Source organism: Lates calcarifer, linkage group LG12 (genome assembly GCF_001640805.2).
Source record: "Lates calcarifer isolate ASB-BC8 linkage group LG12, TLL_Latcal_v3, whole genome shotgun sequence".
NCBI lineage: Eukaryota > Metazoa > Chordata > Actinopteri > Centropomidae > Lates > Lates calcarifer.
In genome coordinates, this window is record NC_066844.1 from 3,891,375 (window position 1) to 3,919,244 (window position 27,870).

Consider the following 27,870-nt stretch of genomic DNA (forward strand, 5'->3'; position numbering starts at 1 on the left):
TATCTGTGGGTAACTTTTGTTTTGGAAAGTAATACATAAATTGTATATATATTTTTTAGTAGTATTTGTACAGTGCTAGTACTACTCATACTTTTTGATCATGTCTTTTTGAGACGATGGAAAGCAAACAAACACGATGGTGAAGGCAGTGTAAATGAATTTGGTTTAATGTGTGTTATTCCAGTTACACAAGGCCACAGTCAGCCAACAAGACAGAGCTTGTTGTGTTTTTTTTAGCGCTCTTCCCATGAAAGGTATGTTGACATAATGAGGCGATCTCAAAGCACTGTGACAGTTTGAAATCAGCACTTTTACGATTTGCTCTCTTCAAATTGTTTTTTAAACTGAAACACATTAATGGTCTGATGAAGCTCCACCTCTCAACCTCTCACCTTTCATCATCACGACAAACAGGAAATAGAGTTTGGTTTCTTTTTGCTTGCTGGAGGAGTCACATACACATTGAGTGACAGATTATCAAATTAATTTTCATAACTGCCTCTTAAGGTACAAGAGGCAAAACTGGAATATGTTTATTTCAACCTGCTGCTGACTGGAAGAAAAGAGGAATCAAACTGAAACTGACTTGATACAGCAGCATAGGGAACAAGTGACTGGCTTCCTGTTTTTCAGCGCTCAGTGTTTTTAGCTTTGGTCACAGAGAAAATGGCTTCAGCTGAGTCTGCAGGTCTCTGCAGTCTGCACTCTGAGAAACTGAAACTCTTCTGTCTGGACCATCAGCAGCCAGTGTGTGTCGTTTGCAGAGATTCAAAAACACACAATGGCCACAGATTCAGACCCATCGATGAAGCTGCACAGGATCTTCGAGAGAAACTCCGCAAATCCCTGAAACCCTTACAAGAGAAACTGAACGTCTTTAAAGAAGTTAAGGGAAATTGTGATCAAACAGCAAAATACATTAAGGTCCAAGCTCGAGACACAGAGAGGAAGATTAAGGAGCAGTTTAAGAAGCTTCACCAGTTTCTACAAGAGGAAGAGGAGGCCAGGATCACTGCTCTGAGGGAGAGGAAAAACAAAGAAGTAAAGTGATGAGGGAGAAGACTGAGGCTCTGAGCAGAGAGATAGCAGCTCTTTCACACATAATCAGAGCCACAGAGGAGGAGCTGAGAGCTGAAGATGTCTCATTCCTGCAGGACTACAAAGCTGCAGTGAAAAGAGTCCAGCAGCGCCCCCTGCCGGAGGATCCACAGCTGGTCTCAGGAGCTCTGATAGATGTGGCCAAAACCCTGGGCAACCTGACCTTCAACATCTGGAACAAGATGAAGGAGGTGGTCTCCTACACTTTCTGTGATTCTGGATCCAAACACAGCTCATCCAGAATTTATCCTGTCTGAAAATCTGACCAGTGTGAGATGTGCAGAGAAACAGAATCTTCCTGACAATCCAGAGAGGTTTGACTGTTATGGCATTATCCTTGGCTCTGAAGGCTTTAAAGCAGGAACTCACAGCTGGGATGTTGACGTTGAAGACAGTACAGGTTGGGTCCTGGGTGTGGCAACAGAGTCTGTCCAAAGGAAGGAGAAATCAAGTCTGGATTGTGGCGAATAGGGTTAACTGATGGAAATATGCGGCAGTGTCACCATCAGATCCCCGCATTGTTCTGTCAGTGAAGAAGAAGCTCCAGAAGATCAGAGTTCATCTGGACTGGGACAAAGGAAAACTGTCATTCTTTGATCTGGATACTTACACTCGCATACACACCTTCATGCACACTTTCACTGACATGCTGTTTCCATACATAAGCACCAGAAATGAGCTCAAATTAAAAAATGTTACCAGTGAAAGTCTCTGTTGACACTGAAACAGTTTAGTCAGTGATGACGATGTAGCTTGAAGAGTAATTGTTGGTTAAATGGCAACGATGAAGACTTACAAGCTATTAATTTTCTCTCTATGTATGTTTACAGAGTATCACATACTCACCTATAGGCTTGTAATGTGGCTCTGAAGAGTTTGGAGTTTACTCCTTTCTCAGCTTGAATTTACAGTACCTACAATAGAATGTGGAGTCACATCAAAATATACTGAATAAACATGTACATGGAAACTTCTCAAACCACTTCTGTGAAATCAGCTTCTCTTCTGTTGATGTGTACACTCAAAGACGTTTACTTAACCTCATCATATTTTTAGTGAGTTTGGGTTGGTGTTGATGTTGTGCTGGTATTTTATTTTAAATTTCATTAGCTGATCAGCTACAGCAACTTTTCCCACTTATAATTGCTAAATTAGTCACCATAGTAACTTTCTATTCTCTCTGCATTTTCAAGTTATTATAACTAAAGTTACTTTGGTAACTTTATTCGTAGTCACCAAAATAATGAAGTGAACAGACCCTACTTGTCCTTGTTTTAAATTTTCTAAAATAGACTTAAAGCTTAAGTTTCTTGACATTTTTAGTTGATGTAGTTACTAAAGAACACACACTAAGCTAGTTTGTGTTTTAAAAATCTACCTTTCTAGAAACATTGAATGAACTATATTTATGTTCCAAGGCTTGATTTTTTGTTAATTTGTGGAGTTATGATTGTGATTTTTATTGAGATTTTCTTGCTTTTGTAATATAATCCAGTTAATGTACCTTTGGGTTCTCTACAGCACAATTAAATAAAGTTTATTACATTGTAAACAGTTATGTATGAATATTTATATTTAGGGATGATAGTGATGGGCAGATATGGAGACATTTGACCACATACATGGTCATGTATGTCTGAGTCATACACTTATGTCTCTATATGGGCAAGACATTTAAATATCGCTCATATCTAAAAAATATATTTATTATTTTCAAAAATTCCCTTGTTCCAGTTTCCTGATTCACTCTTGGTTCTGGCTTATTTCATAAGAACATTTAATTCCATTGCAGAAAAGTTGCCCCTCAAAACTAAGTTGGAAAACAGGAACAATGTTCGGAATAGCTGAAATGTTTAATGACAGGCATGCTTCCTGGCCAAAAGCGCAAACAACTGAATCATCCTCTGATTGGCAGTATTTTCAAAAACAACATAATAGGTGTTTTATTAGAAAAGCTAAACCATCAGTCTGTGTCTCTGCACTAATTGAAAATGAAGGAAATCCGGCAACAACATTGAGAAAAAAGTCAAATTTGACGAGCTATTCCCTCTTTTTATATATCTCTTTTAGCTGACTCAGGGCAATATGCGTGTGTATTTTACATTTGTGAATTATCGTTTCTTGCTCAGTGGCATTCCCTGTATAAATAAAGTTTGAACATAATGATTCAACACTTGACACAGATTGCTAGACAAAGCTCCACCTCCAACTTGCTTGAGTCAAACCAGGAAGTAGACTGTTGTTCCTCCACCAAGAAATGACACACGTAAGCTGAGAGACAGAAAATAACAATAAAAGACTAGACCTGCAACTTCCCCTGAGGGAGGAAAAATACAGCAGGAAATAGAGGGATTTCTGCAACTTAAACCTGCGATTGACTGCACACATGGACTGTGGATTTGAAAAAAACGTCTCAGAGTGATAGGAATTTTCAAGAGGAAGGAGAGGAGTCACGACTGACTTCCTGTTTAGGGCTCTGCCTGGTGTGTTTTCAGCCTCAATAAGAGAGAAAATGGCTTTCCAAACTGAGGAGGATCTCTCCTGTCCAGTCTGCCAGGACATATTTAAAGATCCTGTTGTTCTGTCATGTAGCCACAGCTTCTGCAAACACTGTCTGCAGAGCTGGTGGAGAGGGAAACCTGTACAGGAGTGTCCAGTTTGTAAGAGGAGATCATCAAGGAGTGACCCGCCTCGTAACTTGGCTTTAAAGAACCTGTGTGAGACCTTTGCTGGAGAGAGATCAGAGAGCTTCAGCAGGGTCTGAGTCTCTCTGCAGTCTGCACTCTGAGAAACTGAAGCTCTTCTGTCTGGACCATCAGCAGCCAGTGTGTCTCATCTGCAGAGATTCAAAAACACACAACAACCACAGATTCAGACCCATTCATGAATTTGCACAGGATCACAGAGAGGAGATTCAGAAATCCCTGAAGCCTTTACAAGAGAAACTGAAGCTGTTTGAACAAGTTAAAGGAAACTGTGATCAAACAGCAGAACACATTAAGGTCCAGGTCCGACACACAGAGAGGCAGATTAAGGAGCAGTTTAAGAAGTTTCACCAGTTTCTACAAGAGGAAGAGGAGGCCAGGATCACTGCTCTGAGGGAGGAAGAGGAGCTGAAGAGTCAGATGATGAAGGAGAAGATTGAGGCTCTGAGCAGAGAGATAGCAGCTCTTTCACACACAATCAGAGACACAGAGGAGGAGCTAAGAGGTGACGACGTTTCATTCCTGCTCACTACAAGGCTGCAGTGAAAAGAGTCCAGCAGCGCCCCCTGCTGGAGGATCCAGAGCCGGTTTTAGGAGCTCTGATAGATGTGGCCAAACACCTGGGCAACCTGACCTTCAACATCTGGAACAAGATGAAGGAGATGGTCTCCTATACTCCTGTGATTCTGGATCCAAACACTGCCAATCCAGAATTTATCCTGTCTGAGAATCTGACCAGTGTGAGCCACGGAGAAAAACAGAATCTTCCTGACAACCCAGAGAGGATTGACTATCATCGTTCTGTCCGGGGCTGGGAGGGCTTTAGCACAGGTGTTCACAACTGGAATGTTGAAGTTCGAGACAATACAGCCTGGTTTGTTGGTGTGGCTGCAGAATCTGTCCAGAAAAGGGGACGAATAAAAACTGGGTTCTGGCAAATAGAGTTTCACAACAGTAAATACAGTGCACGTTTGTTAGGAGAACCAGCGGCTGTTCTCCGGGTAAAGAAGAAGCTTCAGAGGATCAGAGTTCATTTGGACTGGAACAAAGGAAAACTGTCATTCTTTGACCTTGATACTAACACACACATACACACCTTCACACACACTTTCACTGAGAAGCTGTTTCCATGCATTGGTACTTTGAATGAACTCCCAGTAAAGATATTACAAGACAAGATCTCTATAACCAGAGAATGCATAAGTTAGAGATGATTGTGAGGATAATGGACAGAGGCGTTGTCTCATATTTAAAAGGAGTGCAATAACATTTCAGATTAACACAACATTTCTGAAAACATAGCACCTAAAGCTGCATTTCTGTTTTTTCTTTTAAGTATGCTACAGTTTCAACTCCCAAGAAAAAATATCTCTCAGTTCAGTAAATGCTCCACTTTCTTCACCTGCTAGTGTTGTTAACTTTGTCTGGTGTTTGATGCTGGCGAGGTGAGGAACAGTTTTTCAGGGCTTGTTTTCTGGCAACACAGAGACTAAACCATGCAATAAATGCGTCATAAACTAAAAGAAGCTTTAAAGCTCTGTAGAGCTGTAGACTTTTCTGTTCATCATAACAAGCCCCAATCACAGGCATTTTATTTATCATTGATATAAAAGTGTTGATTAGTGAGTCTGCAGCTCACATCTTGGATATCTGCTGTAATTTCTCATATCTGTTTTCTTTATGTTGCCATTGAGTTTTATAGGTAGGCAGAGTTTGTATCCTTAAAATGTTTTCAACTTGAATTGAGACTTAATAGTTATAAACTGCTGATTTGTATTCTTTTAAAGTAACACACTACTGAGTAATTTACACAGTTCACTCTAAGCATGCTTTTCTCTTACCCTACTTGGCCAAAAGTATGTGGACAACCGAACACTACGCCCATATGTGGTGTTGGACAGGACCCTGACTTCCTGATCATCTCTGGTCAGCAAATCTGGTTCCATTGTGTTGAGTTCTTGGACCCTTTTCTTATAGGTGTAGTTGAACATGTTCAAAACCCTGGGCATTAACCTGCTGCTGTAAGAGCCTCCACTTATTTTCAGGTTTTTCCACCCAGGTTTTAGTACCTGGCTGCAGGGATTTTCTCTCATTTAGCCACAACAGGACCACATGAATGATATTCAGCTCTGATGTCAGGGGTTGAGGCCAGGGCTCTGGGTGTTGTCATGTTGGGACAGCATGACTGCACCACAAGAATACTATGAACAGTGAAAGGTGCGCACATACTTTTTTTTTTTTTAATCTACTTAAACTGAGGAGTTGTGGTGCCGATGCTGTCAGTCAAGCTTTTTCATAAAACCAGATTTTCTTGTTTATGTACTCAGTTTTGCTGTTGCTATTTATTACTGTTTGCTGCTGCAATGACTTGTTCAGAACTAACAGACATTCCTTTTCCTTGAGTTGGTGATCTGCACATTTCAACTAGCTTGTCCGACAGGTCAACATTTCCAACATTTGTCCAACAATTCAAATCAAAATCAAATTCTGAAATAAGACAGACACACAGATTATTTGTGGGTCTTGAAAAGACATTCAATTCAAGCATTCAATTCAGTTAATCTAAGGTATAACGTACTAAAAAGTCTTGCATTTCTTTTACAAACCTCTTAAATATGTTGATTCAGTTGGTTATTCATTTTGCTTTGGTTGGAGGCTGTTGAGACACTGTTCTTTCCTTTTGTTTTTTGTTTTTGAGTCAATGCCATCATCCTTGTGGTAAACACTGTTGGTACTGTTAGCCATAGCTGCTAAGAAGCTCACTGGGCATGTGCCAATTTTAAAAAAAGGAAGCTTAAACTGACTTATTTTAAACATTTAAACCTTTAAGAAAAATTGATAGCTGGATGTTAATCCATCCACCCATCTGCTGCCTATGTGGGTCGTGGTCACATTAAATATTTAATTATACTACTGGGAATCACTGTTATACAGCTTGAAAGTATGTAGTAAGTATGTAAAAAAAATTGTTTTGCCCTTACTGTATTCTGTGTGGTGTTACAAATGTCTTAGTATACTTGAATTTAATGGTGACCACTGCAGAAAACCTGCACACACTATCTATAATTTAATAAAACTCAAAGAGAAATTTGAACAAATTAACAAGAGGCTAGAACTTGTAAAGCAAGCAACACACAGCCAAAATGTAATGAAATGCAATATGTGTATAATGTCATCAAAAGACAATAAAAAACTTTTAACAAAACACAAATTCAGGTTCAACACTCAGTGACTGAAGTCTGTGTACAGTGCCTGCAGGAGGAGACACTTCTGATTACATCTCATTTTTGCTGCTTGCTGATAAATATTTACTGTATGTACAGTATCTGTCATTGTATGATATGACCACATGATGGCGCCCCAAACTCTCTGATTTGTTCATCCAAGCCAAAAACCCTCAAGTGTACAAACCTCAAGGTGTTTAGTTTGAGTCCAGTGTGTGGTTTGTGCTAATGTCATTATTGCCATTCATTGTCATTATGTTTTTAATTATTTTGTTTAATTTTATTTATTTCATCACATATTTACCTTCTTTCTTCACTCATTTCTTTAACTGTGTCCCTCTTTCCCTTCCCCATCTAAAAATATTAAAATATCCTATAATTAAAATATGACTGTAAATAAACTAAAACTTAAAGTCTTCACTATCACATTCCTGTTAAATGTTTGTTGCATTTTACTGCCTAAACTTAATTTTTGCTTTTAAATTTTGAATGGTCTGTTACTCAATGTGGATTTTTTTCCCTGATGTGGTGTTGCTACTTTTACTGAAGTATGGGATTTGAATACATCACAGTCACATGTACCAAATGTTCTGTACACAATGAATTTTGAAGGTCACACATTCAAACAATCAAGGCAGCAATATCCCAGCAGCTCCTGCATTCTTCCCAGTTGAAGTCCTGTCTTTCTGTCTTTGCTGGTGGAGTCTGGTGGCTATTGGTACAGGTGCAGGTATTTATGGAACAGGTCTCAGATCTTAAGAAAGCAAAAAATTTGAAAAATCAATGTTTTTGTCAGATCATGAGTTTCATTTCCTCACTGATTATGTACTCTGTGTCTGTGTGTGTGTGTGTGTGTGTGTGAGAGAGAGAGAGAGAGTGTGTGTGTGTGAATAAGTCAATGAGTCTTTTTTCAGTCTTGATCTGTTCACTAAAAGGGGAAACTCTGTCCTTTCATTGCAGCTCCAAATCTCTGCCGGTGACACAGAAAACTCTGCTGGTGAGTACGGTAATGTTTCCCAATGAAATACCGATGTTAGAAGAAAAAAAGACAATATTTTTTATTCAGTGTTTGTTTATGTCATTCTGTTCTGTCATCAATGCAACAGTAGTTAACAGCAAAACATGACTTCAATCAAAACTTATTATACATCATAATCATTTAAAGTAAAGCTTATCTGAAAGAAATCAAATTAATGCAAAATCTTGGGGAATTATTTCAACTCTGAATTGAAATTTGTCACATTTTACATTGTTTTTCTGTGTGGTTGGAGAATGGGTGTGCGGTATTTTTTATTTATTTGCTTGTCTCTCATGGGGCAAATTGTTATAAATTTTGCAAATAACTTGCAGAGACTTGTGTCCAGCTGCAGGAAGATAATCGGTGACAGTAAACATTTAGTTATCTTTATCATTGAATTATGTAACAAAACTGTAATCTGTAGCTTTCTCTTTTACTGCCTCTTAGAAGTTTTCTTCATTTTTTACATATAGATTAAAAGATTCTGTTATGTATAATTCAGGGGCAGAGCCAGGATTATTTCCTCAACTACCCCAGCATGACGCCTTGAAAATGAAAGTATTTCATCTATTCTGTTTACTGTTTAATTACATTTTCCTGTATTTGTTAAATGTAAATGATGTTTCAAAGCCTTATCCACCCTGTCAGAAATTAAATTCTGTTGGTGCTTGCTGCTGTTTACTGTCATATGCGGTCTATAAATATCAGTGTAGAACATTTAGTTAGTTTGTAATTATTGCTAAATAAATAAATAAATTCCCAGGACAAAACACAGTGTGTCGAATTGAACAAATATTTCAGTCTCTTCTGATTATCTCTTTTTCATGTTTTGACTTTCATCAGCACCATCGTCTTTCTCTTCTTCCAAATACCATTAACTCCATTGTTTTGGACCATGAGAGGTTATTATGGGCTGGCTGTTCTGGTGGGCGTGGCCTCACTCTTGATGACCAGCCAATGTGACCCAAACTGTGCAGGAGTAGATGGCAGTGCAGGAGTGGCAGGAGCCCCGGGCAGAGATGGACTGCCTGGGGCGAAGGGAGAGAAAGGACAACCAGGTATAAATCTGTTCAAACGACCTCCATGGTCATCATACCATGTCAAAACTCTCAGTGTAGCAGGTTCAATTGAAATGTGCTGAATGATGGCATCAAATCTCACTGTATTCTCAACAGCCCTAGTTATTTGGAAAAAGAAAATGTGTTATGCGTCCATGTTTGAAGCTGATAAGAGAAGCTGAGAGGCACATAACTGGAAAAAGGAAAAACAACCTTAACCTGTAATCATTCATCTTGTTCATCTCCAGCTAAGATGGCCGACGGTCCGGTAGATCCAAGCGTCCTACTGAGGCTGAAGGGGGAGATGGGGAATCGGGGTTTGCAAGGGGTCATGGGTCCTAAAGGTTTCTGTGGGGATCTCGGAACAGCGGGTCACCCTGGACAACCAGGTCACCCCGGCCCTGATGGGAAGAGCATCGGACATGGTAATAACATGACCTCTGACCCTACAGCCTACCAGCATACAAGGGCTGATAGGTTTGTAACCTAAGGTAGAAGGAGATGAATTAAACAGCTCTCTTTACAGCCACATGTAGTTCAACTCTTTGATCATGAAGAAAGTTTGAAGTTAATAACTTTTGTGGTATTTTAGTTTCGGGTAATTAAAAATTTCGACTCCGCTCTGTCATCAGCTGAATGTGGATTTGAATGTAAACTCATCAATCACCCCTAGTGTACATATATATAGATAGATGTGTACATATGGTGTTCGTGTGCATGTGCATATATATGCATACCAATGCACCTTTGATCACACACTGAACATGTGTGTATGTCCTTTCTGTTTCTAGGGCAGCACCCCTCTCAGCAGGCCCGTTCAGCCTTCTCAGTGATGAGGACTGATAACAGTTATCCTCCCTATGATCAGGTTCAGTCTGTTGTCTGTCTCTGACCGTTCTGTCCATCAACTCCTTTTTCTAAATGTTTTTCAAATCTGCAATCTTCTTTTATTTCTCCTGGAATAGGAGAATAGAACATTGTGATTTGTTATTAGCCATGTAGATAGTTTTAGTTTTGTATGTGTGAAGTAGTGGCATGTCTTTCCAGAGATAGTGTCCTCATTAGTCTGGATAATCCACAGACTTCATTGTCACCAGTTTTCATAAGAACTACCAACATGGAAAAATATAAAGATGTGCAGCAGTCTCTTGCCTTTTTTCTTTTGTAGTTTCAAGGCTGTATCATTTCATTACTGATCCTGTGTGTGTGTGTGTGTGTGTGTGTGTGTGTGTGTGTGTGTGTGTGTGTGTGTGTGTGTGCATTTCAGAGAGTAACTTACCAGACAACTGTGGTCAACAAACCTGAAGATTTTAATGCAGCCACAGGTGAATTTATCTGCAGAGTACCTGGTGTTTATTACTTCACCTTCCACTCTGTGGCCAAGGTAACTCACTGCTGTCTGGTCCACAGCTGCACTTTGTCAGAGCTCCATTGCCATTACTACCTTACAGTTGTGCCATGTGTTGTGTGTTTTTTAGGTCAGCATGTGTCTGCGTATAGTTACTGATGCTATGGAGAGGAAGGTGGGATTCTGTGATCACAACAGGAACAATGATCAGGTGAGTTTCAGTGCTTCAGTGAGTACCACAGAGCTCAAGAGATGTTCCTGAGAAAAATGAAAGTCTGACAGGAATGTGCCAGCTGAGTTTTTTCATGACGCCTCCTTGTGATTGGCCGTGTTGTGTTTCAGGTGCTGTCAGGTGGCGTGGTTTTACAGCTGGCAAAAGATCAGAAGGTTTGGCTCGAGTCCTTTATGGACCAGCAGACATCTACTGAGAGAAACGACATACGAGAAAAAAAGATCATCTTCAACGGCTTCCTCCTTTTCGCAAATACAGAATAAAGTTCTGTTGTATGCTCACGTCAGCTGGCGTCAGTCAGCATTTACAAACCTCTGATTTCAGATCATATTTCTCAAAGCTGTTTTTAGAATGACAGTTGACCATAACACACTCTCACCACACAGTGACATTTGTTAAACTTTGACTGTAACTTGTTCACCATAATTGTTTCCTTCATATTAATGCATGTAAACCCTCTTTGAAGACTCTTTCTGTGATTGCCACTAAAGCAAAATTAAAGTGTAGTATTCAATGGAATGAATACTACAATGCTTGATGAGATTAAAGAAAAGTTACATATAATTTCACTACACATTTTAGCCAACCATTAACTTTGTGGTTTTTGTCTTCATAGTTCAAGGCTGTTTCAAAACATAACAATGTGGGTTAAAACAGCACAGGGTGAGTTGTTTAATCCAGGTAGTCCAGTTGGAGAAGTTTATGAGTTTAAAGGTTTGTCAGACACCACAGAACTGCACGTTTCTAATAGTTGCAGTAGAAGTGTCTGGCATGGCACTATAGGATGTGCCATGCAATATTATAGCATTACTGCACCATGTTGTACTTGAGTGTTACCTCACTTTATTGTGTAAGTGTATAATTAGAATTGATATTTCCAGTAAGACTGTCAATGACCTTGGTTTTGTCTTAACACTCAAACACTCTAAATCTCTTTGAGAATAAAATACATATATAATAAAAGATGCCTAAAATGTTGTGATATGCATCTGGATCCAGATCTGAAGAGTAGATGAAAAGTTATTTCAGGTCAGTCAAAATGTTGACTTACTAGGTCAAAATTATGAGGTAAAAAGTCAAAATTATTAGGATAAAAATGTATAATTATGAAATTAAAAAATGTCAAAAATTTGACTCAACCAAGAGCAGCTTTTTTTCTTTTACTGGCAGAAAGTAGCTTCCATAAGATTTTTCTTTCATTTAAGTGAACCAGTGCAATAGTAGTAATAGTGATCAGAAAAAATGGCCTGTTACTTAGTGTTGAGAAATCCTGGCTTGCTGATTAGATTTTTGTCTCAGCTCTCTCTAAGATACAAACACAGACCTGTAACAAATGGACCAAGACATCTTCTTCAGCCACAGAGAAAACTTTAACATGTGAACACATTAGAAGCAGAACCTGTTTGACCTCACAGCTTTATAAGAAGATGGAAAAGCAACAGTCCAGATTAAGATTCAGATTCAGGTCAGACGAACAGTAAAGCTATGCTATCAGTTTCCAGCTGGTTCCAGTGTTTGTCGTAAGCTAGGCTAAACATGTCCTGGACCTTCCCTCTATATTGAACCCACAGAGATGACACTGATTGATCTCATTTGACTCTGCAGAAGATATCCACGCGCAAACCAGTGTTCATCCCCTAATCTCATCTATTAAAACCATAAAAATGGTTTTTCTATCATACATATCACAGCCCTCCATTCAGCTGCATGAAATCTGTTTCGTGTGACCCCTCTTAAGGTTATTGAAGTGAAACACTTAAGGTTTTTTGCACTTCTTCTTTTTGGTAAACTTTTGTCACTTTGGCAGATCCTCAGTTGACTTCTTCCTGACATAGTCGTGTGTGTGTATCTTGAAATCTATTCTTATTTTATTTTTGTTAAATTGCTGAAACCTCCTTCTCTGAAGAACACACCCTGTCATAAGTCATGAATTTGAAGTGGTGTGGTCAGAGTCAAAGGTCCTGTTTGTATCTGGGGGGGCTCTACATTTGTGTTATCCTGTGGTACTTTTGTAAAGGATCTGAATGCTTCTTTTACCACTGAAAGCACTCAGTGGAGTCTGGTAGTGATATATACTGATGTTTCTGGTCAAATGAAAAGGATCTTACTCTTTAATAAAAAGTCTATCTCTGCAGGAATCCTTTCCATAATGTTGTCAGACATTTGTAATAACAATCTGAGCCTGTTAGTGGCAAAAACAAACACTTCAGTGGACATACTTTGCCCACAGGGTGACATTACAGCAGCTGTTCACAGTGGCCAGGTACATTGTTCTTGCTCTGTATTGCACTGATTCCAAATATTTTTGTCCTTATCAATCATTTACACCCAAAAACATGAGAAAATAAGGCCCTGGTTAAAAAATACTGGAGCTATGCTTTAAGTGCACTTACAAGTGTACTTGTAAATTACTTACAGTATTTTTGTTTTTTAACCTGTTTTCCAAGTTGTGACTCTGCTTTCCTGTCCAAGTAGCTGGCAGGCAGCCATCTTTGTTTTTCAACAGAAGCGTAGTCTTTGGGGATTGTAGAGATATTTCCAGAATAACTGCAAGTGTTTTTGAACAACACTTTTTAAAACATCTTTTAGAGAAACCAGTGGTAAACTCTGTGACTCAAGTGTATGTCAGTACATGTGAGAAGCACATGACTGGCCTCCACAGACCTCTGACCCCAACCCCATTCAACACCTTTGGGATGAACTGGAACACAGACTGCAAATGAGAACTTATCACCCAGCTTCAGTGTTGGACCTCACTAATGCTGTTGTGGCTGATTGGGAAGAAATTTCTGCAACCAGGCTCCAAAATCTAGAGGAGAACCTGAGACCAGAAGAGTGGAGGCTGTTAGAGCAGAAGATTAACGCCCAGGATTTGGGAATAACATGCTCAACCATCACAAATGTGAATGAAATGTTCAGGTGTCCACATACTCTTAATCATGTAGGGAATTTAGCTTGGTTTTAGGACCTCAATATGGATCAACAGCACAGAAAAGGTTGTGAAATAATAAGATAGGAGGAAATATACTTTGTTTTCTCGCTCTCTCTCTGTCTCCCTCCATCTCTCAATAACCTCCCACAATTGCAGAACTACCTACAGTAGACTCAGAAAGTAATTTCCGATGTAAAAGCTGCTGAATCTTTGGTTTTTGTGTTCCTCCTCCGGCTGCTGCAGGACTCAGAGCTTCACTTCAGTTTGTTTTGAACTCGCCGTGGTGGGTTTTATCTTTCTGTCTGTTCTCTCAGGTGAGTTTTATACATTGTTTGACATTTATCTTTATATCTATATCATATCTGTGAGTTGATTACAGTTTACCAAATACGTAAGTTGTGAAAGATTCTGCTTTTGTTAACAAGATGATCTGTTTCTCTTTTTATGATTGTGTATTTGTTTTATGTTTAATGAGGACTGTGATTGTTGATCAGCTCTCACATCTTGTTTGTTTTCCTGAAGAATATTTAAGTTTACTGAGTCAATCACTGTCAGCAGATGATTCAGTTGCTCAGAGGCACTGTGGTAGATTTGAACCTGCAATCTTTTGCTTCTCTCCTCCACCTCCTCTCTTCTCTTTGTCTCCCCTCTCCACACCTTCTCTCCCCTCTTCTTTCCTCTTGCCCTTTATTCTCCTATCTCCTTTCCCTCTTTCTTGACTTGTTTTTCTCTCCTCCTCATCGTCTTCTCCATCTTCCTCTTCCTCTTTGCACCTAGCTTTTCCTCTCTTCTCCTCTTTCCTCCTCCCTCCTTTCCTGTATTGTCAACCCCTCCTCCTCTCCTCTCATTTGCCTTACCTTTGTATCCTTTCTGCTTTCCTCTTTTTCTCTCCTTTACTCCTCCTGTCTCCTCCTGTTTTCAAATATCCTGCTACTTTTCTTCCCCTTTCTTTCTTTCTGTTTTCCTCTGTTCTTTCCTTGTCTCCTATACTCATTTCCTCTCCTCTTATCTCCTTTCCTATCGTCTCTTCATCTGATCTTTCTCTTCCTCTCTCCTCCTCATCTCCTCCCCTCCCCTCATATCTATTTGTTTCTTCTTTCGTTTTCATCCTCTCTTGTCTTTTTCTCCTTTTTCTCCTACTAATCACCTCTCTTCTCACCTTATCTTCCCTAATCTCCTCTCCTTCCTTTCAGGTTCTCCATCATGCTCCATCATTTTGTCCTTGTGATCGGGGCCTTGCTCTCATTGGCCACACCCATGCTGGTCGCTATGGAAACCTGCCCAGCAGCAGGGATCCCCGGGATACCAGGTATGTGCATTAATGTGTGTGGTTGTGTAGGTCCAGGTCTATGTATATTTTCATTTGTTTTGTTCGTGTTTGTTCATCTTTATTTCCATCCTCAGGTATGCCTGGGCTGCCCGGCAGAGACGGTCGCACCGGAGAGAAAGGAGAGAAAGGCGAAGCAGGTACATACAGAGAGCTCCATCTAAAGTTGGTGCACATTCTAGACCTTTGACCTTTCACCCTTGACTGCCATTTTTTAATCTTTGAGTGGAAGTTGTGAATTGATTTTGAAGGTGGTAACTGTTTGTCACTTCTGCTCTCCCTGAGATACAAAGGGCTGGTTGGTATGTGTATTTCTGAACCTTGGACACGGCCATGTTAGCTGTTTCCCCATGCTTCTTCTCTTTATGCTTAGCTAGGCTAACCACGTCCTGACTCCAGCTCCAAATTTAACACACCATACATGAGACTGATACTGATCTTCACATCTACTTCTCAGAGAGAAAGGAAAAAAACATATTTCCCCAAATGTTGAACTATTCCTTTAAACCATCAGGTCAGTGTGGTTGGTGATGACGTACAATGATCAGGTTATTGTTGATGCCTGCAGGAGCTGAGTGGCAAGGCAGCCTCAGTCCACAGAGGGGAGAGAAGGGGGAGCCAGGGCTGATGGGATTCCCCGGTAAACGGGGTCAGAGCGGGGAACCAGGGGAACCAGGCATCCCAGGGCTTGCTGGACCACCAGGAGAACCAGGAGAGCGCGGGTATGTAATCAGACAAACCACTGAGCGAGTAACAAGCACGGTGCTCTGATGTGGATGCGGGATTGACAAGTTTTTGTTGACATGTTTATAAAAATTTAAATTTTTCTACTGCACTGAAATCAAGGTGAACACAACCAGCACCCAGTAGCAGGTGAATCCAGTTCTGGGTCTCACATCATGTTGTTTCTGTGGCCACAGGGATTGTTGGAGTCCAGGAGAAAGCAGCCTTCAGCGTGGCCAGAGGAACCAACGAGTACCCGGAGAAAGCCAGCGTCATCCGGTTCACCACAGTCATCACCAACATCAACAATGACTACGACACTGGCACAGGACACTTCAGGCGAGAATACCACTTGTTCTCTTATCATCATATTGTACAGAGAGTGATGACGAAAAGTTTTTAAGACAAGTTTGTATCATCATTTTCATTTCTATTAAGGTCAGTAAGCCTGTGAGGCTTTACTTAGATGATTTGCACTTGATGCTAACATCAGCCTGCTCATATACTCACAATGACAATGTTAACATGTTCTTATTTAGCAGGTGTGATGTTTACCACGTGTGTCATCTTAGGTTAGCATGTTACCATGCTAAAGTACAGCTGAGGCTGATGGGAATATCATTAGTTTTGCAAGCCAAGAACCAAAAGAGGAAAACTCAGGCCTCTTTTAATTTTATTAGCAACATTTCTACGAGCTACAGGTCTTCCTCGGGCATCTCATACTGTCTCCAGAGTTATTGAAATTCAACATGGGGAGGGCAGGAATGTCTGCACCAAATTTTATGGCAACCCACTAAATAGTGAATAGTTGAAACATATCACCCAAAAACAAAGATGTGAAACTCATGGTGGTGCTGAAAGAAAAATCTAAGGATCACCAAAATTGGTAGGATTTGTCCTCCTGGGACCATGAATGTCTGTAGAAAATATAATGGAATTCCATCACACAGTTGCTGAGATGTTATAGCCTGGAACCTACCATCTGTGGAGCCATACCAAGAGACAGCATGGCTGAAAAAAACTCAACAATTCATTGATATCTAACAAAATTAAGGCATTTCCAGTGTGACAAGGCTACACAGCAATAAATTAAATTTGTATATTGTAGGTGTCGGGTCCCAGGAACATACTACTTTGTGTTCCACACCTCTTTAGAGGACCGACTCTGTGTGCTAGCTGAAACTGGACCAAAGACTGTTAACATCGTTCTGCGATCATCGCCGTGGGAGGAGACAGGTATGACACTGCAGATTCATTTTATCACATTATTCTGCCACTAAATAAGAATCACTCAAGGTAAATGAAACTGCACTCGATCATTACTGGTTCCAGGTGACCTCAGGAGGCCTGGCGGTCTACCTGCAGAGGAATCAGGAGGTTTGGCTGGAGACTAAAGACTACAGAGGGATGAGAGGAAGCCCGAATGGTTACAGCGTTTTCTCCGGCTTCCTTCTGCACCCTCACTGACCCAGGAGACGGGAAACTTAAAAAAAAACCTTTTTCCTCCTCACTTCTATATTTACTGCAACACTCCAGGGCCTCTCACAGACCCTGTCCCCTTTTTAAAAAGTACTGGTTACTTCTCATTTTACAGAAAGATATTTTAATACAACTCACGATTTGCAGCGTAATTTCACTGTGTGGAATCAGACACCAAAAATACTTACTGGTATTTAAATGTATGCATAGTGGAGGAAACTATCTCCCTGAGTTTACTTTAATGTCTGTGTTTGTATTGTAGTTCGATTTAAGAAAGAAATGATTGGGTTTGGTATTTCTTTATCACCCTAAAAACAGGTTTATCTCTAAAAGCATAGTACTATTTTTCCAGCTTTCTTATTTTCACTGAATCTGTGTAATTTACAGTTGAATATATCATATATCACATAGCAGATCAGATTCACATTTGTGTATTGATTTTATTGTCTCTGCCAACAAACACATACAGTAATTTGAACTGAAAGGCACAATAAACCAAAAACAACCTGAATGCTTTGTGTTTGTGTGTAATTTCTCATTTAATTGTGCTACATTTCCAGTTCTCAGGCTGATCATGGTCATGGAAGTTTGAAGTGTTCGTTCTCACATAAATACTCAGTTGCAGCGACTACAGCATTATTTAACTCTTCTATGTTTATGTTTAGACACTCACAGGACTTGGTTAAGGTTTGGGAAAGATCGTGGTCTTGTTTAATCCAGAAAAAGTTCAGAGCGACTTCATATACTACATGTTTATTTACACTTAACAAAAACTACAATCTTTCAATAAACCAAAGTGTTTTTGCTGTCTAAATCAGCCCAGTCTAAAAATATGTTACCTCAGAACATAATCTAGCCAGTGATTACATTTCCTACAAAAGGTATTTGCAGTTGCATTTTAGTTGTATAGAAATGTCATTTCTAGGAGACACCTGTCAAGATTACAGTGAAAAACAGGCATGCCTCATTTCCTACGAAACCCTTGTGCAAGGGAGGGCAGCTAGAATCCAGTGTGTGGACACTAACAATGAAAACAACTTGTTAAATCACACATTTAAATACCCAGTCTTACCTGAAATCACCTGTCATCCTATTAACCACACCCAGAAAGTTATATAAACCCACCCACTTTGGCCTGCAGGCCTTTTTCCCTCCAAACTGCCAAGAGAACAAAGAGAATCACTGTGAGTGAAAGAATGGACCTTCAAACTTCATGTTTAATCACATTATAGCAGTTATTTTCTTCTCTGTCTTTTCATTGCTGCACATTTATGCCCCATGTGTCTTTCTCTTACAGTACATTAGATTCCTGTGTTAATACCTTGAAGATGATGAAAATACAGAAACAGACTGCTTAAGTTGAACTACTGTCAGCTTTGGTTATTTTATTTGTTCAACTACTGTTAGTGATGACATTTTAATTTGATATAAATGTGTTTATTTTGTCTTTATGTATCCGTTATCTCTTCCCATGTATTTAACCATCCATTTAACCATCTGCCTATCATCTTTAATTCTGACAAACAGTTCAGTGAGCCAACACCACCATCTTCACTGTAGTTTTTCACTACGATATAGAGAAATAATGCTGAATGTTAACAGATTTAGTGTTATTGCAGAAAAATACCAACCATGAATATGATCAAAAACAGGGTTTGATTTCAGGGTCATGTTTTCAGGACGTGTCTAAACATACAGACAGAGCAAAAACAGGGACAGAATGAAATGAAAAGAGGATCAGAAAATGACAAACTAGCATTTTCACAGGATGTAATTATTAAAAATACACATCAGCTCTTTGTTGGTAGATACTGTTGAAGAAATTAAATATTTTGTGGAACAGATACTGACACCCACACTGAGGTTAAGAGATTTAGGGGCACACTGCCAGGAAACAGTTTGTTTTAGGACCAATAAAGAGGAAGTTCAGAAAAAAACAGAACAAAATGTTAATTTGGAGGAAAGATTTTTAAAAACTCAGATCCATTCAATGATGCTTCATCATCACTACTTCAAGTGGAGATCTTCCTGACATTTTGTAAAACTGTTTCACTTCCACTGATAAGTTGTTTGCCTTGACAGATAAGTGTGAGAAAAATATTTACAGGAAAAGTTTGTGAACTCTGAGGTGAAACTGGGGTGAGAAATTGTTAAAATGCAAGATACTTCTACTTTACAAGAGTATTTTAATTTTATGTTACTTTACTACAGTTCAGGCAGAAATATTATACTGTTCACTCCATGCATTTGACTGTCAGTTATTAGATTTGCATAAAAACATATAAAAACATATTGATAAACTTATAAAATAGAGTTGTTACTGGGTTAATATGAATTACTGTTTGAGGCAGATTTGATTAAAGACTAAATAAATACTGATTTCTGTAGCTGATCTTTTCTTTTTCTTGTTTCCCTTTCCGTCAATCATCTCACGACCCTTCAGATTTATTTTGTGTCCCTTTAAAACGGGACTGGAACCACTAAGCTAGCTTACTGTTTATAAAGGTAAAACGCGCTCTACCTCGAGCAGCTACAACAGTAAAACTGCTAATGTGCACTGGTGTAATATTAACAATCTAATGTTGTCTTATGATGATATACCATTTACCGAGGCAATTTTCTGCACACCGAGTACTTTTACTTTTGATACTTAAGTACATTCAGCTGACTTGTACTTGCAGTCTAGTATTTTTATATTTTGGTATTGGGACTTTTATTGAAGCTGGCTAATTTGGTAACCTTATGTTTAGCCAGATAGATCTGAAAGTAGCTGGTAAAGTTATAATTTATGTACTCCTAGGTAGCCTAATATGTAATAATACATCATAATTCAACTGTTGGTTAGATTCTTTACTAATAATCAGAGGCGAATCAACAAAGTAACTCACAGCTAAAGATGTGAAATAAGTAAAAAGTACAATATTACCCTCTGAAGTGGAGCAGAAGTATAAAGTAGTGTAACGTGGAAATTATTTGTATAAAATACCTCAAAATTGTACTTAAGTACAGTTTAGTTGGTGATTTCCTCCCAGAGTTTCTCTAATGAATCAGGAGTCACAAACACCAGGATCATTCTTTATGAAACTTAAACACAAACATTTGTAAAAGAAAATCATTTCAACCTGCTGATTTTAAGGAAAATTTGGAGGATGCTGCCTTTTTCCTCTATCTTATCAACAGTTTGACTAATCCTGGAATTTTACAGTGACTTTAGAGTAAAGCTATACTACTACATTCACCCTTTCATTCCATAGTGAAACACTGTCTGACTTTTGTTAAACCCAATGAAAACCTTTGTTGACCCGTTGACACCAGCAGTCAGTATTCAGATCCTTCACTTACAGTAAGTATAAATACTGCAACATAGAAATACTCCATTACAAGTAAAAGTCTGCTTCTAAATGTACTAGTACTCGTGATGTCGAAAATAACCAGTGTTGTACCATTACATATTATAATACACTATAGCTGATGCATCAATGAAAATTCAACTTGTTTTGTGTGTAAAATCTTAATTGATAAGTAACTAAAGCTGTTGAATAAATGTAGTTGAGTGGCAGCATTTGTTTCTGAGATGTAGTTGAGTAGAAGTAACTAACATAAAATGAACATACTCAAATTTGTATTTAAGTAAACCAAAGGAGTAAATGAGCAGTTCTTTCTTAATTCCACCACTGCCTGCAGCAAACAGTTGTTTTTTTTATTGTGAACACCAATAGAGCAGCGATCTTGCTTCCTTGAACCGTTTCATTTCCCGTTTTCTGTCTGACTGAGCTGCTGCTGTCGCTCTGAAGCAGGTCCAGCTCTTCACCTCAGCTCTTCATCAGCTTATCGCTCCACCGCAGGACAACTGACTGCATTACCTGCAAATGGTGAGACCTTTCTGTCCTCTAAAACCAAAGAAAAGGCACAGAGAAAGAAATGTAGAGAGAGAGGGAATCACTGATTCAGACACAGAGGAAGAAAGTATACACTTTCATCATATTTCTTGCTGAATGTTTCTTGATGTAACCTTGAAACATTGTTAGGTACTGTTTCTTTACCAGAGTTGGAGCTTCTGTTGTCCTGGTCAGGATGTCTGCAGGTCTTTAAACTCAAATCTAAGTCATTCATTTCATAGTCTTGTATGTGAACTTATAATATCTTAATTTCCACATAGAATATCATATTGTATAAAAGATGTGTGGATAATGGGTGAAAACATTCATTACAGAGCAGTCCTGTATGTCAGATTAGATTTCTGATTATGATCATTATAAAAATGCACAAGCAGCCATTTGAGAAAGTACAATCAAGACCATCCAGTTATGTGGCCTTATATCTGTGTGTGCAGGGATATTCCTTAATGAAAAAAATATGTGGTATAGTTATATTGTTAGGGTTTATGGTAAGCCTCCAGGAAATGAATAAGTCAGTGCACAGTTCTTCTAAGTGTGTCTGTAAGTTGTTGTTCCGGGCATCTGTTTTGAAATGCTGTTCCACTTTGCACATAAAAAAATCTGAACAGAAACACTAGAAATTTGGAGAAAAAATATTACAAATGTTTTACACTAAGTTGAAGGGTAAAAGTTGTTTGCTTTGTTTATAGACATTCACAGGCCTTGGTTAAGGTTAGGTACTGGCACTCTTTAAATTACAACATCCAAAGTTCACATTACAGTAGTGGATAGAAACAAGTATCAATTCACTGTTTGCTTGTTTTTTTTGCTGATTTAAATGGAAACTTGCCTTGTGTATCTGTGTTCAGGCCCCCCAGTGGCTGAGCTGCATTACTGCAGTGTTGGTGCTCTTGGTTCACGTTTCCCCAGTGGTCACACAGACATGCACCAGGGGAAAACCGGGGTATTCCTGGGATACCAGGTACCCATGGGCCTGATGGCAGAGATGGTCCCAAAGGAGCAAAGGGAGACCCCGGTGAGCTCATATTAGATAGTATATAGTTTTTTGGTTTTTTTTTGGTAGTAGACTATACAATAGCCTTTTGATTTACAGCAAAAATAAAACACCTGTGTTGTCTTTGGTACAACAACCTTGTGCCATGTAATTTTGTTTGTTTGTTATTGTATGAGCAGGTGAGTCAGGCCAGCCTGTCAGGGGTCAGAAGGGGATGCCAGGTGTGAGGGGCCCCCCAGGACGGCCTGGGATGAAGGGGGATGTGGGTCTGCCGGGGCCTCCTGGCTTTCCAGGCCAGCCGGGGGAGAAGGGAAGAGCCTTCAACCCCTCCAACCCCTCCAACCAGGAGAGCTCCTTCTTCTCCCAAAAACGAGTGACATCACAGCCACAAGAGTTGGACACTGCCATCAACTTCAACAGGTCAGTGAAGGTTTGTGGTCACAGAGACGGAGAGCAGGAGTGGTATTTAACATGATGTGATGCAAACTAATGAGAGAGTGAACAGAAAGAGAAAGGAGAGGTTAAAGGGCAGGATCAGTTGAATATCTCTGATGGTTTTGTGAGGTTTGATTTTGTCCACCGCTAAAGTCTCTGAAAAGTTTGTATTTTACTAAAACAAAACATGAGATGGAGGAACAGAAAATGTTTCCTGATGATAGAGGTAGAATACAACAAGCATAAAATCCTAAATAAAAACTGAAATGTTTGTGCAAACTTCCCACAGAGAGATTTTACCAGATCTGGAGCCACAGTTTCAAGGAGTTTCACTGACAAATGGATCGTTCACATGCACCATCAAAGGCATCTATTTCTTCAGTTACCACGTATCAGCAAAGAGCAGAGTGAGTCTGAACAGTTTGAACTGTGTCGAAACTTTCAGGCTCTGATTTGATCTGAAGTGTCACTGTGGTTATTTTTGCTCCTGACTCTTTGTATGATAATCTCAGGTGTGTCTGAAGCTGGTGAAGGGCAGTGACACTCACTTGATGATGTGTGACATGGCCGATGGTTATCTGGTCACCTCCGGCTCAGCCGTCCTGGAGCTGAATGTCGGAGACGCGGTCTCGCTCCAGGCGACCAGGTACAACAGCATTGTGACGATCCAGAGCAGCACCAGCCACACCTTCACCGGCTTCCTGATCTTCCCCACCACTTAGTCACAGCCTCTCATCCACACAGTTATAGGTCATAAAATCAGACTTTCAGAGATATTCACAGCAGTTAAATGAAATATGTGTTTTCTGTAATAGTATAAAGACTGGGAGAATAAATAAAGGTTGGCACAGCAATCATATGTTGCATGTTTTAGCAATAACAGTCAATACAAATCATGTATACTTTTAAATTACTACATGACATTTTTATAGGGAATTCCAACCTTTCCAGCAGCCAGGAGGTTTTAATCTTTTAAGCTTTATTCAGTTGTTTTCAGTACATTTTAAAGGTGCAGTCTGTAATCTAAGTATAAATGCTGTGTCCCACCTTCAAAAAGCACAAGACTGAAATCTGCTTTTGCTTCCATATTGACTGAAATACATCTCATACACTGTAACATTAAACAACCAAGTCTACATTAGTGATGTTTCCTGAGTCTGTTACTGTAAGTGTGTGTTTTATTCAGTTTAAAAGCACTTGAGGAAAATGATGTATTCTCTAAACTTCAAATCTCTATTGTCATAAAGATTGACTGCAATTACTGATCGTGTCTTACCATTGTCAGATGTTTCACTTTGAACAGATTAGAATTAAATGAGTATAAAAAATCCTCTCAAGCTTGGACTCAAACATGCTCAAACAAACACACTTAACAAGGTGAAAAGCCAGTAGCATTTACTTAAAGAATAGCATTAGTATTTTTAAAACTAGGCCTTGTTTTGGGTTTAAATGACTGATTGGAAATTGGGATTTTTATTGTCCTAATTTAGAGTAGGAAATAAATTGCCTGTGTATCCAAAGCCTGACTTACTATATATTATTCTTCTGTGTCATGGACCTCCATTGGTGTCTACACACTAATCAGGAGCATTATCATACAGTGGGAAAAAAGATAATACTGATTATTTAAGCATTAAATAAGGTTATTATTCATATAATGGAAACATATATACAACAGTAATAATACTGTATAATGACTTATTAGAAATAAATTATTAATTGTTGTGGTGTGTAACATTTCCTCCATTGGCTCTCTGTTTAAAAACACTGAGGTATCAGCTGTGTAGAGTTGAACTCACTCTTCTGACTGATACCAGGCCAGAGGTCATTAATTATCAATCACACCACATCAAGTTACCAGACATTTAACCTTACAGCTGTATGGATGGTAAACAGACAGTGTTACAGGAAGTTAAGGATTTGTGGACTGTTGCATTTGTAGTTTTTTGCCATCAGATTTGTCAAATCTGACTGATTGGTCTTTTAGTTGCAATATAACATCTGATACTGGTGCTTTTGTGCAGGACAGCCTTTATTTTGTTATAGCAGCAGGAAATGGCAAGATTTTGTAGCAATACCCCTAAAAGTGGCAATTTATCATGATCACAAAATAATTTATAATACCCTAAAATCCCAAAATGACATTAAAACTAAATCTGTGTCTTAAAACAAACAAGAAAATTTATCACATAAACTCTCAATTAGTGTCTGATCCTCAGCCCAGTATGTCGGTGGCTGACGGGCTGCTGAACACACCGTTCCTGGCGTAGAAGGTGTTCTTCACCACTGACGACCTGGCACGGGACGGAGTCCTGTAATCCAGAGTGTAGTCACCTGTGGATCCAGGCAGACACTGTTAATCTAGGAGGAAAAAAACTGCATCTAGAACAAAGGATAAAAAAGCATGATGACTGCTGAATGCTAGAAACACAGACAGACATGAGGCCTTTGTCAGTCTGCATACTCACCCAGCCTCCAACCGTACTCCCAGGACTGAGAGCAGAGGGAAATCAAACTTCTCCTCAGGTCTCATCTGGCCACGTCTGTGCAGGTACAGACTCCGTCCTCTCCCCTGCACAGGACATGTTGTTTAAAATAATATAATATATGTATTAAGCAGAAATATAGGAACACTAACCAACCAAGTAATGAAGTGGTTGGCTGTGTTTGGTGGTGTAATTTCCAGGTAAAAGACTTTCTTTCATCTTTAATAAAATTATTAGCATTATTATCTTGTTTTACATTTTAGAAATGAGCAAAATCTTATGTTTGTTTTTAATTTTTTTATAAACTATAACACTTGAAGAAACTTTTGGTTTATATTACTGGATTTTGATAGATTAAAAATATTTAAAAGGTTTTGATTTTAAGCTTTATAAAAACAACAGAAAAACCACCATTGGTGGGTCACAGTGTTTCATACGTGGTGAGAGGAGTCCTGATAGAGAGTCTGTCTGGTCTTGGGAGAAACTGGCCTCATTGTGGTGGTCACTTCCACAGAGAGAGCAGGAGGAGAAAGAGGAGGAAGGTCACTCTGTCTCTTAGGTGTTCTGGTAACAGGAGGGAAGACCACCCTGGTGGGTGGAGCATCAGTAAAGATTAGTGTGTATGATAAATAGTTTACATTACACATTTGTTCTTTGTGAACAACATTAAAGCTCAGATTTTCAGGTAATGTTTCTGTTGCACTACAGTAAATCTCATTAAACAGGTTACACATGAATAAATTCAATGTACTGTGGCTCTTGACAAAACTCAGTGTAGTGTGAACTGTGCCACACTTCTTGTTGTTCCCTGTTACTGTCCAGTTCATTTGTTCATTTTTCTGTACTTTCTCCATCACTCATGTCATTCCAGATCCAGCCACTGTCACCTGTCCCTGCAGTTACCCCAGCTGTTCCCTCTGACAGCGGGTTTAATGTGGGAGAAGCAGCTCACCGGGGGGCCGGGGGCAGTTGGGGCAGCTGTGTGAGCTCCGTGCTGTTGTTTTGGGGGTTGTAGCAGGACGGGTAGAGCTTAGCGTAGCGGCTCTTCCAGGCCAAACGTGTCAACATCTCCTTCTGAATCTGCTCCCGGTAGCAGTTCTGGCTCTGAGTCGTCAACAGGCAACGCATCTCCTGTCAGACAGCCTCATTTAGCAACTCAGTTCACCTTTTTGACACAGTTTTACATTGAACGATATCTTTGAGACTGCTTTTAGTGGAACAGTGAAGCTCTTCTGGTGAAATGTCAGTACAAAAGATTAACAACCAAATGGACAGTGTCACAATGTTGCGACAGACATCAACTACAACTCCTAAGGTGCTCTCCAATAAGAAACATCCAATCACAGTGTCAAATTATAGTCAAGTTATATGCACCACTAATGGTGGTTAAAAGTCAAAGTTTAAGCTGTAATATCATTGTCTAGTTGTAAAGTTGTAAAAAGAAGAAGAAAAAAATAGATTTAAGATTTGATTCAGCCTCACAAATGTGGAAAAAGACAATAAGGGTAGAACCTGCTGTATATCACAACACCATCACAAACAGCACAATAAATACAAACTGATGTCTTTTCGTGACTAAAAGGAAGAAGGAAAAAAAAACTATCCATACATCAAACTGTGTGTGCCATTGCCTATACAAAAGACATGTTGCATTGCTGAAATCCCATTATGGAATGATTAGATTATATAACTGACAAATCAAAAATATCTTAATTTACCTTTGGTGTGCCTGAAGCAGAGCTGTGCAGGATCAGCTTCTCACTGTGGAAATGAGCTGTGGATCAGATAACACACTGTAACCCAGGGAAACATGAGACACACACGCACACACACACACACGCACACACACACACACCACACACACACACACACACACACACACACACACACACACACACACACACACACAAACTGTTCTTCCACCACATTCCTGTTACACTAACCTAACTCTTAATACTTAAACCCTTTAACCTTTGCTGAATAGCACCTCCTGTGACCACAAGTGGTAATTATTAGGATTCCCAACATTTTTCCAAGATTTTCTTAAATCTGTTAAATAATGTCAAACAGATTTAGAAAGAAGGGTGACTCGTATTACCACATGCAATTAGCATTTACCATATTTTCTAACTGTAGTGACAGCGATAAAGGTCCTGCCAACAGTAAGCATAGTGCATAACAAATTAAACATTATTTTCAGTAACTTGACAGTTCTAGTGCTGGCTTGCTCTGTTGGTCCTGTAACCTGTAGTGTATATAGCAATCCCTGATCAAGAGTGGGAAATAACAAATGGGGCTCATAGTGTGGTGCAGTGATGACACTTTTTGTTACAACAAGCAAGTGCAACACTATGAATGCCTCCAGGAGAGACAGTCTGAATTGCTAACCCCATAGTCACACACACAAATAGACTTAGACCCAGACTTGACTTTATTGATCCCTTTGGGATGACTTCCTCAGGGAAATTAAATATGGAAGTGTAGTTTAAATTATTTAACTGCATCTGCTGATACTGTAATTTCCTAATTCTGCCATGAGATGTCAATAAAGAGTCTTTTACTGGACATACCTTTAATTAAACTCATAATTAATGTTATGCTTTAAAAAGATTCTCAAAATTTATTGTGGTCTAGACTTAGAAATATAAATTCATCGTGCCTGAACTGAACGGGCCAGTGAATCTTCCACTGGTCTGGAACACATAGGAATGAGAAAATCTCAGGGTATATAGGGTTAATAGTTGAGAAGCTCGTAGAAAGCTCCGCCCCTTACCTGACTCACCTGAGAACAACACCAAACAATACAGGTTATATTTATCTCGCAGGGAAAGGATGTATATACATCGAGAGAGAGAGAGAGTTCTTTACTTTACTTAGTACTTTACTAAGCAAGTACTACACATTAGGGAGAA

The 27,870-nt window shown here is 39.3% G+C and overlaps 3 protein-coding genes and 1 pseudogene across 4 annotated transcripts in view; 3 read left to right on the plus strand and 1 right to left on the minus strand.

Moving 5' to 3' along the window:
* LOC108874799 (complement C1q subcomponent subunit C) overlaps positions 1-11,822 on the plus strand; it is a 27,205-nt gene extending 15,383 nt beyond the window's left edge. The window contains exons 1-7 of one of the 2 annotated variants that reach the window (XM_018663340.2): positions 7,873-8,024; positions 8,889-9,103; positions 9,352-9,528; positions 9,895-9,971; positions 10,371-10,487; positions 10,582-10,662; positions 10,794-11,822. In XM_018663340.2, coding sequence (XP_018518856.1) covers positions 8,941-9,103; positions 9,352-9,528; positions 9,895-9,971; positions 10,371-10,487; positions 10,582-10,662; positions 10,794-10,946 — 768 coding nt within the window. In that variant the 5' untranslated portion in view covers positions 7,873-8,024; positions 8,889-8,940 and the 3' untranslated portion in view covers positions 10,947-11,822. Of the gene's footprint in view, positions 1-7,872; positions 8,025-8,888; positions 9,104-9,351; positions 9,529-9,894; positions 9,972-10,370; positions 10,488-10,581; positions 10,663-10,793 lie in introns of those variants that run through there. The other variant, XM_051074176.1, reaches the window with a different exon arrangement.
* LOC108874764 (nuclear factor 7, ovary-like) lies at positions 3,296-5,164 on the plus strand (annotated as a pseudogene).
* A 1,926-nt stretch (positions 11,823-13,748) lies between the features above and the next one.
* LOC108874765 (collagen alpha-5(IV) chain-like) lies at positions 13,749-23,613 on the plus strand. The gene is given in 12 exon segments (XM_051074600.1): positions 13,749-13,929; positions 14,809-14,924; positions 15,020-15,082; positions 15,511-15,699; positions 15,863-16,004; positions 16,774-16,901; positions 17,008-17,099; positions 21,892-21,984; positions 21,986-22,058; positions 22,217-22,457; positions 22,762-22,879; positions 22,985-23,613. Coding segments are annotated over 11 exon segments (1,455 nt in total). The 5' UTR covers positions 13,749-13,929; positions 14,809-14,818; the 3' UTR covers positions 23,195-23,613.
* On the minus strand, positions 23,474-27,517 carry LOC108874800 (uncharacterized). Its single transcript, XM_018663341.2, is given in 6 exon segments — positions 23,474-24,806; positions 24,941-24,965; positions 24,967-25,044; positions 25,396-25,546; positions 25,911-26,089; positions 26,677-27,517. Coding segments are annotated over 5 exon segments (549 nt in total). The 5' UTR covers positions 26,087-26,089; positions 26,677-27,517; the 3' UTR covers positions 23,474-24,687.
* Between the last annotated feature and the right edge of the window lie 353 nt (positions 27,518-27,870).